At 40.7% G+C, this 19,318-nt stretch overlaps 1 protein-coding gene across 3 annotated transcripts in view; it reads left to right on the plus strand.

Moving 5' to 3' along the window:
* The window catches only part of TTC17 (tetratricopeptide repeat domain 17), a 124,898-nt gene that overhangs the window by 88,663 nt on the left and 16,917 nt on the right, over positions 1 to 19,318 (plus strand). For 2 of the 3 annotated variants that reach the window (XM_042906697.1, XM_042906698.1), the window contains 3 exons: positions 3,680 to 3,800; positions 5,966 to 6,125; positions 7,270 to 7,353. In XM_042906697.1, the coding sequence (XP_042762631.1) occupies positions 3,680 to 3,800; positions 5,966 to 6,125; positions 7,270 to 7,353 (365 nt within the window). Of the gene's footprint in view, positions 1 to 3,679; positions 3,801 to 5,965; positions 6,126 to 7,269; positions 7,354 to 8,585; positions 10,273 to 19,318 lie in introns of those variants that run through there. The other variant, XM_042906699.1, reaches the window with a different exon arrangement.

Here is a 19,318-nt window from a genome sequence, read left to right on the forward strand (position 1 = left end):
ATCCTGACAGAGTTCTAAAGCAAATTATAAAACAGTTTGTAAGCCCATGGGGAAAAGTGGAGATCAATAAGGACCACTGTAGATTTACTAAGAACTAGTAAAACTAATAATGCGTAACTAATTTCATTTCCTTTTTTTGGCGAGGGCTACTAGACTGGAAGACCAGGGAGGTGCTATAAACACAGTGTAACTAGATTTCAGCAGCACATTTAACAGAGCCTCTTAGGATATTTCTGTGAACCAGATGGAGAGATGTGGGCTCAGAGGCTCCTCATTGCCTACAGAATAAAGTCCAAACTTCTTAGTGTGGTGTACAGGACCCTGTATAAGCCAGCCTCTCTCTACCCTTCATGCTGTTATTTTTCTAAACTAACCATGCTCTTATTTTACCACTTGCCTTTGCACGTGCTGTTCCCTCTGCCTGGAATGCCTTTCTGCCACCTCAGCAGTACTAAAATATCACTCATCCATAAACTTCAGACTCACATGCCATCCATTCCTTGGTACTTGTGCACAATTAGTTGCTCTCACCTGTTGTACCCTAAGGATTTGTTTCTGTTTACCTTCCTTGCTAGACTGTGAACTCAAGGACAGGCACCTTCTGTACTATTCCCCTCTGTACCCCTGGTGTCTCAACATGGTTCCCAGTCCCTTGTGATAGATGCTCAATAAATATTTTTCAAGTGAATTTCTAAACCATAAAAGAAAAATAAGCTTTATTGTGAAATTTATGGTTTAATTATTTCAGTTATTCATTTAAACAGGGTTCTTTTGAAATTCTTCCAAACTATTCTTTTCTGTTTTATTTAAATCTAAAGCCCTGCCTACACCTCAAACAGTATTCCGTTGTTGGTAAATTCCTACATTATAAAAAAAGTTATATAGAACCAAAGTTCTCCTTCCTGTCCATTCATTCGATTGTAATTCCTCCAGAAGACCCCTTCCCCAACAAGACTTAGTTCTCTTCTTTTCTTGGCCGGTCAGTCTAAGTACAGATTCTGCACACACAAAGTACCTGTGAAGGGTATCCATTAACAGAGCTTTGAAAGCTCAGTATAGGGGCGCCTGGGTGGCTCAGTCAGTTAAGTGTCCGACTTTAGCTCAGGTCTTGATTTCATGGTTTGTGGGTTCAAGCCCCACATCAGGCTCTGTGCTCCAGCTCAGAGCCTGGAGCCTGCTTCAGATTCTGTGTCTCCCTCTCTCCTCCCCCACTCGCAAGCTCCCTGTCTCTCTTTCTCTCTCTCTCAAAAATAAATAAACAAAAATAAAATCTTAAAAGCTCAGTATAGCTTTAAATGGCATGGTGATATCTCAGTGTGGTTTTGATTTGTATTTCCCTGATGAGGAGTGATGTTGAGCATCTTTTCATGTGTCTGTTGGCCATCTGGATGTCTTCTTTAGAAAAGTGTCTATTCATGTCTTCTGCCCATTTCTTCACTGGATTATTTGTTTTTTGGATGTGGAGTTTGGTGAGTTCTTTGTAGATTTTGGATACTAGCCCTTTGTCCGATATGTCGTTTGCAAATATCTTTTCCCATTCCGTTGGTTGCCTTTTAGTTTTGTTGATTGTTTCCTTTGCAGTGCAGAAGCTTTTTATCTTGATGAGGTCCCAATAGTTCATTTTTGCTTTTAATTCCCTTGCCTTTAGAGATGTGTCAAGTAAGAAATTGCTGTGGCTGAGGTCAGAGTGGTTTTTTCCTGCTTTCTCCTCTAGGGTTTTGATGGTTTCCTGTCTCACATTCAGGCCTTTCATCCATCTTGAGTTTATTTTTGTGAATGGTGTAACAAAGTGGTCTAGTTTCATTCTTCTGCATGTTGCTGTCCGGTTCTCCCAGCACCATTTGTTAAAGAGACTTTTTTCCACTGGATACTGTTTCCTGCTTTGTCAAAGATTAGTTACCCATACATTTGTGGGTCCAGTTCTGGGGTCTCTATTCCATTCCATTGGTCTATGTGTCTGTTTTTGTGCCAAGACCATACTGTCTTGATGATTACAGCTTTGTAGTAGAGGCTAAAGTTTGGGATTGTGATGCCTCCTGCTTTGGTCTTCTTCAATATTACTTTGGCTATTCAGGGTCTTTTTGGTTCCATACAGATTTTAGGATTGTTTGTTCTAGCTTTGAGAAGAATGCCGGTATCCTACCGGTCAGAGTGGCTAAAACAAACAAATCAGGAAACTATAGATGCTGGTGAGGATGTGGAGAAACGGGAACTCTCTTGCACTGTTGGTGGAAATGCAAACTGGTGCAGCCACTCTGGAAAACAGTGTGGAGGTTCCTCAAAAAATTAAAAATAGAACTACCCTATGACCCAGCAATAGCACTGCTAGGAATTTACCCAAGGGACACAGGAGTGCTGATGCATAGGGGCACGTGAACCCCGATGTTTATAGGAGCACTTTCAACAATAGCCAAATTATGGAAAGAGCCTAAATGTCCATCACTTGATGAATGGATAAAGAAGATGTGGTTTATATATACAATGGAATACTACTTGGCAGTGAGAAAGAGTGAAATCATGCCATTTGCAGAAATGTGGATGGGACTGGAGGGTATTATGCTAAGTGAAATAAGTCACTTTCTCACATCTGGAGAAAGTTAACAGAAGACCATGAGGAGAAAAAAAAATTATAGAGAGGGAGGGAGGCAAACCATAAGAGACCCTTAAATACTGAGAACAAACTGCGGGTTTGGGGGGTGGGGGAGAGAGGAAAGTGGGTGACGGACATTGAGGAGGGCACCTGTTGGGATGAGCACTGGGTGTTGTATAGAAACCAATTTGACAATAAATTATATTTCATAAAGAAATAAATAATATAAATAAATAAATAAATAAATAAATAAATAGCATGGTGATTGGGAGCATACATGTTAGACTCAAGCAGACCTGGATCTGGATCCTAGCTCTGCCATCTACTAGCCTGGTCACCTTGGGCAAGTCACTTGATCTCTCTGTGCCTCCATTTTCTCATCTGAGAAATGAGGACTGAAACCTGCCTTAGCAGAATGTGGATGTAGAGCACTTAGCACAGGGCCTGAACACATAGTAAGTGCTCTGGAAATAAATGATAACTTCTCATCATCGCATTATTCTCCATCTGCTGCTGTTCTTTACAACTGTGGTTCTCTACCAAGAGTGATTTTGTCTTCCCAAGGGGCATTTGCCAGTCCCCGGAGACATTTTCATCGTCACATGTTGGGGAGGGTGCTACTGGGCTTTACAGAGTAGAAGCCAGGGGTGGTGCTAAACATCCTCCAGTGCACAGGACAGCCCCCAGCAGAGCTCTGTCCAGCCTACAGTGTCAGTAGTGCCAGATGGAGAAACCCGGCTTTAGCGATAAATACTTCTCCTAAGTTGTAGTTGTCTTTATAAAATAAAAATGTAGAAGAGTAAAACTGAAATTTGGTGAAATGTATTCTTAGCTCTTATCTCATGTTGATCAGTCTTAAATCCAGTGAAAGACTCGTTTATTTTTACTTCATCACCTGTCTTTGAGAACAAGACTTAACTCACTTGATCTTTATAGTCCCTTTGCCGTGCGTGACAAGATTTTCATTCTCTAAAAGAATGACTGGCACCTCCAATGACACCAGCCGGGGTGAAGTAATCACCGGGCAGAAGACACTGTGGGTTCTGTTTGGTTCTAGTTGTGTCAAGTGATGCCATGCTTTCCTTCTAGGGAAAAAGCGTGACTACCAGAGTCTGGGATGGCCCAGCCCGGACGAGTGCCTCAAACTCCGCTGGGTAGAGCTGACTGCCATCGTGAGCACCTGGCTCGCGGTTTCTTCAAAAAACATTGAGTGAGTATCTTAAACTGCTTCATCCTTCAAGGCGTTTGTGTGCCAGTGAACCCACTGAGCCTCCGTTGACTACAGGGGTGCCCTTCTTTGTCAGCAACTATTTGAAGAGTAGTCCTTTTTAGGGTTGGTGGTTCTGAGGAGCACTGTTGCTGACCACAGGCCACAGATGGACTCAGCCCATTTTGCTGAGACAGTGAACATGCCCTCTCTTCTTAGTGCCTTCATCCGTACTTTGTAAGCCCCCCAGAAGTTTTTATGACTTACTTAGGTTGAGTTGAAGACTGGATCCCTCTTTTATAGAAAACCCTGTGTTCTCTCACTGACATAATGCACTTAAAGAGGGAGCCAGAGCACATCCAGATTTACAAACACCTACCAAGACACTAGCTGAACAAGGTTGCCTCTCTGATAACTGCTTTTGCCTCCTTGAATGTTCATTCTCTTTTGCTGGCCCTTTTCCTACCGTTTAAGTGTTGGAGTTCCCCAACATTTGCCTCTAAGCCTTCTTTTCTTAGAATCTCTCCTGGTCAGACTGACGTACTCACAGAACTTCTGTCACCACCAATATATTGACCGCTCTTGAATTGGAATATCCAGACCCGATTTTTCTTCACATTCCTCAATCCATAGGAATTTACCCAGTTGTCTACCTGTCCCCTCTGCCTAGATACCTCTGAGACACCACAAGCTTAAGAAAACCAAACTCATAATTTTCTTGTCCACTCTCCTTGCAAAAAACCATTGTTCTGTGTGTTTTCTGTTTCTTATTCTTAGTAAATAGCTCCAGCAGTGCTTAAGCCAGAAACCTGGGAGTCATCCTTAACCATTCCTCTCCCTTCACCCTCGGATCCAGTCTATTACCCATTCTTACCACTTTCACCTTCTGAGTATTTTTCAAAGCCATCAGCTTTTCTCTGTCTCCATTGCTGCCCCTTTAAACGAGATCACTGTCATCTCCACTTGGATTCACTCAGTAGCCTACTAGCTGGTCTTTGGGCTTTATTCACTCTTGACTCTGTTCAGCCCCTTCTCTCTACGGGAATCTGTACAGAATCCTTCCTCAAAGACAAGTCAAATAATTCTTAAAATGCTCTAGTAACTTCTTATTGCTCTTTACCATTCTTTGCAAAGCCCTTGGTGATCTGCTGCTACATGTCTTTCCATCCTCAACTCCACCCTCCCTCTTGTCAGGCCCTTCACACATGGTGTCCCTTTGCATGTGGTGATGTTCTCACCACCTTCTTCCTGCATGATTCGTTCACACTCATCCTCCTGGCCTTGACTTAAATCTTCCTCAGGGAATCTTGCACTAACCAGCTCCTTCCTCCATCAGCAGAGAAGAAATTATAACTCCCTGTTGCATACTGACACTGTACCATGTTTTCATCTTCTGTAACATCTGTAATAATTCAGTCACTCGTGAGACCACGAACACCATAACAACAGGGATTGGGTATGTCTTGTCAATTATTATAGCTCTGATGTGTGACATGTAGTAGACCCTGAATAAATAATGAGTGAGTGTTTGCCTAATATGTATTAAACCTTTTAAATAGCTAGAAATAAAATTTGGGAATGCCAACTTGCCATATCAGCATATACATGATAACGTATAACATTTAGCCTGTTAGGAAAATGACCACTTTGGGACTACAAAGGGAGGTACATCTTGTGCATTTATACATTGAACAGTTATATCTGTGTAAAATTTACTATCTGAACTTTAGGTAACTTTTTCTGTGGGAAATGCTTCTGTGCATAAAGAGAAAATAAAAGGAACCACTTGCGGGCAATTGTCGCTGTCTATAGCCTAAAAAAAGAAATCCCAGAATAAAACCTGTCTGGTTTAAAACTTCCCCAGGAAAAAAAGTGGCCAATGGTGGTGACCAAACCAGACGCTATGGTCCCTAGAAAGGACCCAGCTTGAGTAGATCAGGAAATCAACGGAGTTTAGGACTCAGATTCCAGCACTGCTCCTATTGCCGAGCACTGGAGTCCATGCACCTGTAAAATGAGAGATCAGACTTCTGAGGTCTCTTCAGTCTGAGATTCTGTGGTTCCAGAAAGTCCGGGTAACACATTGAAGTTACAATCAGCTGATTAATATTCTTGCTCCCCACCCACTCAGATTTTCCCTGGCTAATGTGGTAATCTCCCTTTTTCAGCATCACAGAACACATAGACTTTGCCACTCCGATACAGCAGCCAGCGATGGAGCCTCTTTGCAATGGCAATCTTCCTACGAGCATGCACACCCTGGACCACTTGCAGGGGGTCTCCAACCGGGCCAGCCTGCACTACACGGGTGAGAGCCAGTTAACAGAGGTGAGTGCTCAGCTCTCTTCAGCCCATCTGTAGTTTTTGGCCCCACAATTACGATAGCAGAAAACTCAGTGGCCAGGCCATATTTTTTTGCCTTTTTTTAGCCGGCTGTCATCTGGGTGGCTTTAGGCCACGCCTGATTTCTTTCAGGCCCTGGAATTGAGCTAATACCTTTTTTTTAATGACCAGGAGACGTTAATTCTGATTTATTCTTCGAGGTAGGAAACATTCGGCTTGCCACCAGAGACAGGCTTTTGTAAGAAATGTTAAGGTCAGCTTATTCTCCTGCTGGCATTCTCAAGAAGGAAAGGAAGGCGAGTACAGCTATCATATACCTAGCAAACAGTACACCAAGAAGAGAAATTGGAGAAACATAGCACAAATGTCCAAGAATAGAGGATTTGTTAAAGAAATGTTATATAGATATAAGATAGTATACAGTGGAGCTGCCAAGAAAAATGTAGAAATACGTTTACTGGCATGAAGAAATCTCCAGACTATGTGACAATGTGGATGGCAATGTACAGTATGACCCTATATTCTGTGAGAGATGTAATATGTGCATACACATGTTATTTCAGAAAAATATCTGAAAGATACATATAAAGATATTAAGGGGCACCTGGGTGGCTCAGTCGGTTGGGCGTCCGACTTCAGCTCAGGTCATGATCTCATGGCTTGTGAGTTCAAGCCCCGCGTCGGGCTCTATGCTGACAGCTCCGAGCCTGGAGCCTGCTTCAGATTCTGTGTCTCCCTCCCTCTCTGCCCCTCCCCTGCTCATGCTCTATCTCTTGCTGTCTCAAAAATAAATAAAAATATTTTTAAAAATTTTTTTTAAAAAGATACTAACAGTGGTTGCCCCTGGGTGACAGAATTATAGACAGTTTTTTTCTTTATTTACTGTTTTCCAGCGTTGCTGTAATGAATGTGCTGAACATGTCTGTAGTTTCTGTTAAGTGGGAGGGGAATAAGGAACAGTACAGTGGTTTACACATGTCTTCCATAAAATGCCTTACCAGCAGGGCCGCAGCGTGTACCCCAGAGCAACAGTTTGGTTTCGTGCTGTAGTGCCCAACTCAGCATCAGCAGTATCACCTCGATCCTGCTCCTTTTCGTTGCTGTAACCTGCCATTTTCCCCTACACCAGGTATTGCAAAATCTTGGCAAAGACCAATATCCACAGCAGTCACTTGAACAAATCGGCACCCGAATTGCCAAAGTTTTGGAAAAGGTAAGTCACCCTGTAGGAAAGCTGGAAACTGCTGCCCACCTTCTAACTTTCCTAGATTATTTGTCACCAAGTGGCTCTAACCTCTTCTGTTAGTTACCCAGCACTTACCAGCTAAAGGGACAACGTGAAATAATCCCACACCGAATGTTTCCATTACTTTTTCCATCACTTGGTTGGTACTCTTTTTTGCTGCTTTGCTTACCTTCTGTGGTGAAGCCTACCTTATCCGTTTTGTCTCCTTTACTCCAGCATGGGTACATAGAGGTGGTGGTACTGGGAGCCATGGAATCTCGGTAGATGATATAAGTCAGGTGTTCTTCTGGTGGTGAAGAATATTTGGCATTCCAGATTGTGGATGGGAAACGCAACTTTAAATATCTTCTTCTCTTGAAATCATGAAACAAAATATCTGCAAAACTACATTTTCATAGTGCCTGCAGAATATATAACAGAGTTTCTAAGACCATTCATCTGTTTCTGTGTGATATTTATGTGAAGAGTTTTTTTAAATTAAAATTAATTACTTTGTGGTTAGGTGTCTCTCCATATAATGTTAAAGTGGTAGTATAGTGATTGAGAGAATCAACCCCGCTTCCAGCATGACACTGAAGTATGGTAGGAATAGGGCAATCGCGTCAGTTTTAAAGAGAGGAAATGGGAAAGGCATTGCAGTCGCTGTTCCCTCTCGATTCTGAAATCCACCTGGCCATATGTCACCAGTTCCCCTGATTACATGCATTACAAGGAATATTCCTTGATTATGACCCATTTTGGTTTTCTGGGTTTGGTTCCCTAATCTCTTTCTCAGCTCTTGACCCTTCTCTCTGAGCAGCGTGTCCTTTTCCATAAGGAAGGCCTCTGTTTGCAGCCGAAGAGCAATGTCGGCTTGCTTCCCCCCATCTTTCTCCCTCTTAGTCCAGACTGGCACAACGCCTTTAAAACAACTTTGTAGACCTTCACATTGTAAGTCACTCCATCACACAGAACCCACACTTCAAATCTCTTTAAGAAGTTCCTGTCTACCTTGAATATGAGCCCAGGACATAAATACTCTTAAGACTTCTAGACGCCTTTTGTCCGAGAGAGTCTTCTGAGGCTTACATCTAGACTTAACATCCTTCTGAGGCAGGAGTAACAGAGGGTCCTACTGCCATGCTTTTGATTTGAGCTTGACCCTGAGGCCATAGTTTCACTGGTAACATTCTGGATTTTTAATTATTTATTTTTTTTAGGTTCTTTAAAACCTCATGCTGATTGGAGAAGCTGGCAATTGAGAAAGTTTCATTTTCTAACCCTGCAAGTCCCAGCATGAAAGCATTTTTTTCTAAATTCTGCTTGAAAACTGTACTGTTTCTTGTTTAAGTTCTCTCTTTTAATATCTTACTATAGAGGATTTTTCAAAAACTCTTTGTCCTTTTCGGTATTATTCTTGGAAGTCTTCCTAGCCAGATCCACAACTCTGTGAGGTATTTTATTTATATTCCAAGAAACAGCCTCACCATTTGTTTTGCCAGTAGATGAGCCTACCCCTTCTCCAGCCTCCAACAGCGATGGCCTCCATGCTTGTCCAGTCTCACTGCTGCGCTAAGCAGGCGTACTCAACCCATTCCAGAGCTAACGCCATAGGCTCCGAGTTTCTGTTATGGCAACACTCCATTCTGGATACCAGACACTATTTCAGTTACCCATTTCTACCTCAGAGACCACCCCAAAATCTACTGGCTTTAAACAAAACTTATTTGCTCACGATTGTGTAGTCTGAGCTGGACTCAGCTGGGCATTTCTTCCGGTCTCACTTGGAGTCGTTCACGCAACTGCAAGACATGTGGAAACTCATCTGGGGCTGGCCACCAGAAGGTTCTACTCATGTGTCTGATCCATCAGCTGGAGTGGTTGGAATAGCTGGGGCACAGTCTCTCCAGCTGGGTAGATGGGCCTTTTTGCAAGGGGGCTCAGCACTCCACAAGGCTGAGAGCAGACGCACACAGGCCTCTTAGAGCCTGTGCAGGGAAACAGAACTGCTGTGGCACCACTTCTTTCCAAGCAGGTGTAGGGCCTGCTCAAAATCAAAGGCAGGGGAACGTCCTCCCTCTGCTAGCAGTGACAGAGAGCGCACAGCCTGCCTTTAAAGCACCATGGGTCCCTCCAGAGGAGCAACGAGACTGACAGCATCTCCCCAGGGATGGTAGAATCCAGAAGCCAGTGTAACAACATGTTTAAAACTAGAAGGAAAAAACTGCAAGCCTTGAATTTTATACCAGCGAAAACATCCTTCCGATATTAAGGAAGAAACGGAAGAGACAAAAACTCAGAGAATTTGGCACCAGTGGGCCTGCACTGAAATAATAATTAAAGAAAGTTCTCAGGAAAATATCCCAGTTAGAAATATCGACACGCAAGAAGGAAGGAAGAACACCAGGACGGTAGCTGCACAAAATAATAACCCCAAAACCCTGAGGCGCTTTACTTTTCTATATAACTAAAATCCATGGTAACAATAACAAATTATGGGAGCGATGGAAATGGAGTTTAAATGTTCTAAGGTTTAATTGGTATCAGCCAAGTACTAAAAGTAATAATTTGCATTGGTCTGTGATAAGTAAGAATGCAGTTTTAGGCTCTAGGCTACTAACAGTGGTTTGGAAATGTAATTTAATAGATGGGAAATAGAATAATAGAAAACATTTGATTAATCTATAGAAAGTCAGAAAAGGAGAGGCACATAAAAGTAGACACAAATGGTAAAATAGTATAGACCCAAGTATATCCGTAGTTGGGCAAAAAAGATTATATAATTTGAGCATTTAGTATGGAATGGTTTTTTTTAATCCAGCTATATACAGCTTATAAGAGAAGCACTTTAAATATTAGGTACAAAAGTGATGAAGTGTAAAGATGGAAAATAATATATCATGCAAACAAAAAAAAAAGCTAAAAGATAGGTGATATAGCTGCCCTCTTATCAGAAAAAATAGTATGGGGTGCCTTGGCGGCTCAGTTGGTTGAACATCCAACTTCAGCTCAGGTCATTATCTTGCATTTGTGAGTTTGAACCCCACATTGGGCTCTGTGCTCACAGCTCACAGCCTAGAGCTTTGGATTCTGTGTCTCCCTCTCTCTCTGTACCTGCCCTGCTCACACACTGCCTCTCTCTCTCAAAAACTAAAACTTTAAAAAAAAATTGGGGGTTTTAAATGAGAAGAAAAAAATCAAGTTTGAAGCAGGAAGCACTACTAGCATTAGAAGGCCTAAAATGAGGGACGCCTGGGTCGATCAGTTGGTTAGGCACCTGACTTCAGCTCAGGTCATGATCTCATGGTTTGTGAGTTTGAGCCCTGCATCGGCCTCTGTGCTGACAGCCTGGAGCCTGCTTCGGATTCTGTGTCTCCTTCTCTCTCTGCCCCTCCCCCACTTGCACTCTGTTTCTCTCTCTCTCTCTCAAAAGTAAATAAACATTTAGAAAAGAAAGGCCTAAAATGAAAAAGATCAGTAATGACAAATGTTGAAGATGGTATAGAGCAACCAGAACTCTCTTATGTTGCTCATTAGAATATAACATAGTACAGTCATTTTCAAGATCATTTGGTAGTCTGTTAAAAAGTTAAGCATATATGATCCAGGAACTTTACCACTAGATGTTTATTAAAGAAACATGAATGTATATGTCCACAAAATGCTTGTTAAAAAACATTCACAGTAGATTTATTCATAACAGCCAAAAAACAATGATGTGCCAACCAATAGAATGGATGAACAATGGTGTATTTACACAGTGGATTATAATTATACTAATGGATTCATCAAGAAAGATCCAGCATCCATATTGATGAATCTCAAATTCATTTTATGCTAATAAAAGAAACTGGACACAAAAAAAGTGCATAGTGTATGATCCCAACTATATGAAATTCTAGAACAGGCAAAACTCACCTATGGTGATAAAAATAAGATCAGTGGTGGCTTTGTGGGGGAAGGGGATGACTGAGAAGCAGCTTGAAAGGACTTTCTGTAGTGTTGGAAATTTTCTCTGTGTTTAGTAGTCAAAAATGAACGTTTTACTTAAGATCTGAGCATTTCTCTCTATGTAAATAAAATCTATTTTTAAAAATGAAGGTTAAATAAAGATTTTAGACCACCAGAAACTGAGAGATGTACGTTACCAACAGACTTGCACTAAAACTCACTAAAGGAATTTCTTCAGGCAGAAAGAAAACTATCCCAGATGCAAACAGGAAAGAACAAAGAGCAAGAGAAAGTGTAAATATTAAATACAAATGGGTATGACTGTACAAAATAATAACAGTAGTATCTTCCGATAGGAAACTATAACATTGTTAGTCGTGTACCTCCAGAGTGAGCCCTCCCTTAGGCCAGGGACCATTCTCTGCCCACCACCCTTTCCTGCCAGGTGACAGTTCAGATGCAAGGGAACAAGTCAAATGATGTATTGTGGGAATTATCCTGGCTTAGATGTCCCAAATTCCATATGAAAACCAGTATCTTTTGTGATAGCCCCTTGAACACAGAGTCCTGGAAAGGGCATAGCTATTTATGAGAACCACGGCACTCGGAAGCTCCAAACTGGCTTTCCATGAGGTGTTTATAGTTTATTTCCAGTCCTCCTAGTCCACATACAATTTACCAACTGAGGTCATTTTTACTAAAAGCTATCTTGCCTGGTAATGGCTAACATTCCCCCTTTATTAGGTTTTCAGGGAAATAGAGCTAGAAGGTTGATCTAGTAACCACTTCCATTGTGGGCTCACAGACCAACGTCCATGACCTTGAGTTACTAACTTAAATAAAATAACTCTCAGACTTTAGGGTACATTAGAATCACCTCATTGCTGAGCTTCCTGATTTAGTGGGACTAGGATCGCCTGAGGATGTACATTTCTAGAAAGCTCCTGGGTGATACTCCTGGTATGAATATCACATTTTGAAACCACTGCCTTAGAAAATGGCAGCGATGACAAAGCAGAATGCCCCTTTTCTATTTATCATTCACAGAAGAACAAGCATCTCCATATCCTCTTTGCTTTAACTTTTAGAATAGTCATTATCCTTTGTTATTTCTTCAAAAGCCCATCTATACTGGTCCCCTTAGGGAGTTAGTTTACATTGCCATTAGTTACCACTGAGTGTTAGCAGATGACATAGGTCAGTCCCCATTTTAGAATTAAATCTGTATGCACTTTCACAACTCTCGGAACACTGCCCCAGGTTGTAGCCGAGGTCGCTCCCACTGTGATACTCAGAAGCCTCTGCCACCCCAGATGTACACCACGCAGCTGCCATTGCCAGTGCAGCCAGTTTGTGTGCCAGGTTGCCACATAGCCCTTTCCGACCTGTGCCCTGGTGCAGGGTAGTTCTCCCACTTATGTCCCCTGCTTCCCCAGCTAGGGGCCTGTGGCCGCCATGTCATGCTGATTAGATCTATGGAGAAGAGCCAACCCCACTGCTCCACCCTCATGTCTAGTCCAGCCCCAGTCACAAACACGGAGTCAAGCTCGTATCTCCTTCCCACCCCCTGCCAGGTATCAATGCCTAGTTTCACCTAGCTGCATCAACTACCCCAAGACAATGTCATTCTTGCCAGCCAGCCCACTTGCAGCTGTGCTTCTGTTCAGTTCCATTTCATGGACAGTGGGAAGGGGAGGGGGGGGCAGTTTCTGTCAGCATAAGTTTGTCTCCAGCTTTTATCTAGTGCCACAAGGGAAAGATTTTTTTTTCAATGTCAATTTTTTTTTTTCTTTTCTTAAGTGGGCTCCACACAGGGCTTGAACTCACTGAGATCAAGACCTGAGCTGAGATCAGGAGTCAGACGCTTAACCGACTGAGCCACCCAGGCACCCCTCACAATATCAGACTTTTGCCATCAGACTCTGGGAAAGTTGGCCCCCACTGAGGCTTCAGTTTCATCTCAGGTTCATCTGCATCTCCCTGGACATTCTTTTATGTCACAGTGCCTTGGCCATATTGAACCAAGGATATGAAAGTCCATTCTGCAGTACCCACTGCCAGGGGATTTAGAGCCAGTTAGATAAATATTTTATGCCCGCACAACTCAATAGGGCACTTACGGTCTCGCCTTCACTCAGGAGGACAGAATAGGAAACCCAGTAAGCCAGCAGTGCAGCTCTTTGTGTGTTTTTCCGAGTCCCCATAGCTTTCTGGCAGCAGTCTCGGGGACAGTTATCTGCCCCTTCCCCTAGGTGATAGCTCAGGGATAAAGGATTAAGACCACATGAGTGAATATGGGAACAACTCTGGCTTAGAACTCTCAAGTTGCACATGGGAATCAGTATCTTTTGCAATAGTCTTGTGCACCTAGAGTCCAAGAGTTCCCACAAGGGACAAGAAACGACACACTCAGGAAAGGTCATAGTCCTCCCAGTCTGCTGCAGTTTAGTCAGGTCATCTTTGCCATAACCATGTTGCCTGGTAACATGGCTGGCATTGTACCTTTATTAGGTGTCCAGGGGAACACAGCTAAAAGGTTAACATGAGATTAGTTTCCCATGAATACACATGGGCAGGGTGTTAGGTTTTAGCATTATCAGGAAAGTAGTAAAATTAAAGTAAGAATTTATATTTTTAGTCTGGGGTAATTCAAGATGCATAGTGCAATTTTTAGGCTAATTGTTAAAAGAACAGTTAAAGAATGTATAGTTAAGGAAAAATGGAACAATAAAAAACATTTGATCAATGAAGAAGCAAGAAAGGAAGACAAAAGGAATATAAAATAGAAATCTAGAATATGTAAAATGTAAAAATGCATAAAATAAAATGTAAATAGTAAAGTGATAAAGATAAGCCCAGTGTGTCAGTAATCATGGTAAGTACAAAAGGACTACGTATTCCAACTAGAGTACTAACATCAAACTGGGTTAAAATATTGAACGCGATTATGTGCTATTCACAAGTAGCACACTTTTTAAATATTTTTTATTTTATTTTTTAACAAGTAATATGCTTTAATATATGAAATGGTTGAAATTGAAAGATGGAAAAAAGATATACAAACACTACACAAAAAATGCTGGTATAACTACACTATCATCAGACAATGTGGAATTTAAGGCAAGAATCATTGCTACAGATAAAAACAATTCATAATGATAAAGTGGTCAGTCCACCAGGAATATAGAAAACTGTATGTGTAACCAGTAGCATAATTTCAAGTTATATAAGACAAGCATTAAACACTGGCAGATCTAAATGGAGAAACAGATGAGTCTACAATCATAACAGACTTCAACCTCCCTCTCAGTAGGTGGTAGAACTGAGTAGACAAAAAAATTAAAAATATAGACCATCTTGCTAATAAACAAATTTGACCCAATATATTTATATAATTTATTTAATAAACAAATCTGAGCCAGTATAATATATATAATATATTTATATATTTATATTTAATTTACATTAAATTGTGACAGAATTCTCATTTTTTTAAATACTTATTTTGAGAGAGAGAGGGAGACTGGGGGAGAGGCAGAAAGAGAGAGAGAGAGAGAGAGAGAGAGAGAGAGAGAGAGAGAATCTCAAGCAGGCTCTACACTGTCAGCGCAGAGCCCAATGCAGGGCTTAAGGTCACAAACTGTGAGATCATGACCTGAGCCAAAATCAAGAGGCAGACACTTAACCAACTGAGCCACCCAGGCGCCCCAGAATTCTCATTTTAAAAAAATGCATGTGGACCAGGCACCTGGTTGGCTTAGTTGGTATAGAATGAGACTCTTGATCTCAGGTTCATGAGTTTCAGCCCCATATTGGGATGGAGCCAACTTAAAATAAATATTTAAAAAATGCATATGGATCATTTACCATGTTGGTCATAAGCTGAGTTATAAATTAAGCCTCAATTAAAATTTAAAATACTGAAATAATTTAGAGCATATTTTCTAAACATAATTGAATTAAGTTAAAAAAAAAATAAAGATCAGGGGCACCTGGGTGGCTCAGTTGGTTAAGTGTCCATTTAACTCTTTGGTTTCAGCTCAGGTCATAATCTCATAGTTTGTGGGTCAAGCCCCACATCAGGCACTGCACTGATGGTGTAGAGCCCGCCTGGGATTCTATCTCTCTTTGCTCGCTCTCTCTCTCTCTCTCTCTCTCTCAGTATAAACTAAAAAAACAAAGAAACAAACAAAAGAATAGATGGAAAATCCTCAGCTATTTTGGTGACATTAAGCAGTACACCTTTACATAACCCATGGGTCAGTGAAGAAAGCCCAAGCAAAATTAGAAAATGTTTTGAAATGAATGATAACAAAGCATATCAAAACTTGTGGGATGCAGCTAAAGCAGTGCTTGAGTGAAGTTTATAGCCCTTAAATGGATATATTAGTTAAAAAAATAAAAAAGACTGAAAATCAATGATCTATGTTTCTATCTCAGAAACAGAAAAAAGAAAAGAACAAGTTAAAACTACAGTGAGATATTTCTTGCCATGACATTGGCAGAAATCCAGAAGTTTGATAGACTCAATGAGACTGTGGGGAAATTGGTATGGCCATGCATACATTGCTGGTGGAAATGCAAAATGGAATAACCTTTATGGAGAGACAAATTGTATCTAGCAAAATTATACATTCATTTACCTATGTAGCCAGCTTTTGGGAATCTTTTCTAAAAGTACACTGGCAAAAAAAAATGTATACAAAAATGCCTATGATAAGGCTCTTGATTATAGCCTGATTTGTAATAGCAGACTGGCAACACCCCAAATGCCCAGCAGAAGGAGACTGAATGAATAAAAAGTCCTCTGTGGATGTTTATTGGGTATGAACATCGACACAATGGAGTCTTCTACAGCTGTCAAAAATAATAAAGACAATTTCTTCCTTTCTTTCTTTCTTTCTTTCTTTCTTTCTTTCTTTCTTTCTTTCTTTCGAGGAAGAGAGAGCACGTGTATGCATGCAAAGCAGGAAAGGGCAGAGGGAGAGAGAATCTTAAGTAGGCTCCACACTCAGCATGGAGTCCAGTGTGGGGCTCGATCTCACAACTGTGAGATTATGACCTGAGCCAAAATCAAGAGTCAGATGCTTAACCGACTGAGGCACCCAGATGCCCCAAAGACAATTTCTGTTAAATCTCTGTGAAATAATCTCCAGGATATAGGCAGTGAAAAAGAAAAAAAAAGTGGAAAAAATCGTATCTTCAATTACTATTTTGCTTTTTAAATAATGGTGAGGTGGGGGGTGTATGCAGATATTTTAAAATGGAAGAGTAACTTTTAAAAATACTTTTCAATGGTTTTCCATAGAAGGAAGGTGGAAATAGGATAGGAAAGACTGAGCATGAAGCTAGATTTCCTTGAATCTACATTGTCTTTTCAATATGATTTTGGAAACAAATATTTTGTATAATTACAAAACAGATTTTAATAAGGCAATTCCTAATTAAAAGTAAAATTAAGTGAGCCCAACTATGTAGTCAATTGGTAGTATAACCACATCAAGAGAAACTATCCCAAGTGACTTTAAAAGACCCATTATTTGACTACCTCCCTAATGGGATTTACCCTAAACACAAAAGAAAACCTTATTCTGTTTTCAGTAATACATTTGTTAATAATATCGATATTGTCCTGAGATTGTAGGTGTATGCAATGCGAGATAAATGAGTAGTTTTGTTGGTGATGTTGAGAACTGGAGCTTGGGTTTGGGGGAAGGACATAAAAGTGTGAACATCTGTAGTCATGTTAAGTAAACATCTGTAGTCTTGAATTGGAAATACTAGCAAGACTTTTTTGTATATTTGCACATTTCCTAATTTTATTTGCTGAAAAGACTAATATCATTGAGTAACCCAGTAGTAGTAAGCACACTTTGTACCTACATATTGATCTTTAGATACCATTTTCTACTAAAAGGAACCAGAATTCCTTGGAGAAATGGCTTCTACCAAGTCAGGGAAAGCAAAGAAGCTCCCATAGTCAACAAAGGTTGTGTCCGAAGCACTCAGAACCAGCTGGAATGTGTATCTCCTGTTGGCCAAAGATGGAACGCAGCACTTTGAGCAGCAAAAATCAACAAAGCAACTGCAGTAGATGAGACACATCACGTTTATTAAACTATATCTAAACTCCTGAATTCACCAGGAGGATTTTGTCTTAGACGATGCATGGGAACAGCTTGTTTTTTTTAAAGTAAAAAGAAAGTAATAAGCATATTTCCTTCCCTTCTAAGTGAACTATACTTTGGGGTAAATGATTAATTGATGAGAAAAAGTCTTTTTATAGGAATATTCTAACTAGTAAACTAGAGTTGATAAAATTAGAATATTACAGTTTTGCTGCTCCTAATTAATTTATGGCAGTGAACATCACTGGCTACTCAATTCACAAATAGACGGTATGTGGGTAGCATTGGAAGTTCATGTTACCACCTGTGAAATGTTTTGCCCCCATTCCCTCCCCAGTAACTCAAATCTGAATCCAGTCAAGCCTCTAACTGCCAACTACTGGGAAATACAGGAGACAAAGGAGCATGTTAAATGGGTCCTTGAGGATACAATCAGCAGAGTCCAGTCAGTGGGAAACTACAGGATAAATAACCCTACTTCTTCTTCAAAAATTTTAAAAATTAGATGAAGATGAACCCTAGAGATCAAAAGAGATTTAACGAACACATTAACCAGTTGCAACATATGGACTTTATTTAGATTATGATTCAAACTATAAAAGCAAAACGCACTTTTGTAAGACAACCAGGGGAAATAGGAGTACAAGCTGCATGCTGATGATCTTAAAAAATAATTTTCAGTATTTTAGGTGAACTTTATTAATCTTATACTTTAAACGTGGTTTTTAAGAGGTACACACTGGAAAATTTACTGATGAAGTTATATGAAGTCAGGGATTTCCTTCGAATTAATATGGATGAGGGTTTAGATGAAATAGAGAGTGGCCGTGAGTTGATAAGTGTTGAAGCTGGCTGATAGGCAAGTGCATGGAAGTTCTACTTTGTATTTTATTTGAAATTTTTCATTATAAAACATTTAGGGGCACCTGGGTGGCTTAGTCAGTAAGCGTCCACCTTCAGCTCAGGTCACAATCTCGGGGCTCATGAGTTTGAACCCCATGTCAGGCTCCACACTTACGGTGCAGAGTCCCCTTGGTATTCCTTCTCTCCTCTCTCTGTCCCTCCCCTGCTTGTGCTTCTTTCTCTCTCAAAATAAATGAATAAACCTTAAAAAAACTTTTAAGAATGTTATCTCATAATGGGAGCAAACAGTGTATCAGAAATGAGTTTGTATAGGTTGAAAAAAAAAACCCTAAACTAAAAATATACTTATTTGGGTCAAATACTCAAGTGAGGGAATTAGATACCATTAAATAACCAGTGAATTGCAAGCTTTGTGTAAAAAATTACCTAAAATATTACAGAGACAGGAAGATGAGTGAATCAGCAGATTCAGGAAATATGCTGTATTCCAAGCTGGATAAATAAAAGACATTCATGCACAGCTACATTATGTATAGTAAAACAGCAAAGACAAAGATCATCTTTAAAAAATGTATTTCAGTCAGGGTACTGTCAGGAAACTGGAAACGACATTAGGTATTTCAGAAGAGCCAATTTAATTTAGAGAATTGATTACGTTTTTGTGGAAGGGTGAAAAAGAAAAAAGGAAACACCTCCTGGGGTAAGCCAGAGATACCAACTGCTGGGCCTGGCTCCCAGGCAGGCAGTGAGGTTTTCCAAAATCTAGGAGTTCACAGGAATTCTGGCAAGTGGAGCTTCTGCTTCTGAAGAGGGAGCACAGCCCGACTGTGAAGGGGTGTAGTGAGGCTGGGTCTTCAAGAGCAAAGTGCTGCTGCTGCTAAAATGACACTGATGGGAGCAACATGCAAACAGGAAGAAAAAAGTCGTTTCTCCCCCTTGCCTGCCAATTTCCCAGTGTGCACATCTGCAGAACCTAACAAGCCTCTAGCAAAGGAGAAATATGGTTTGCA

The sequence above is a fragment of the Panthera leo genome, chromosome D1 (genome assembly GCF_018350215.1).
Source record: "Panthera leo isolate Ple1 chromosome D1, P.leo_Ple1_pat1.1, whole genome shotgun sequence".
Taxonomy (NCBI): domain Eukaryota; kingdom Metazoa; phylum Chordata; class Mammalia; order Carnivora; family Felidae; genus Panthera; species Panthera leo.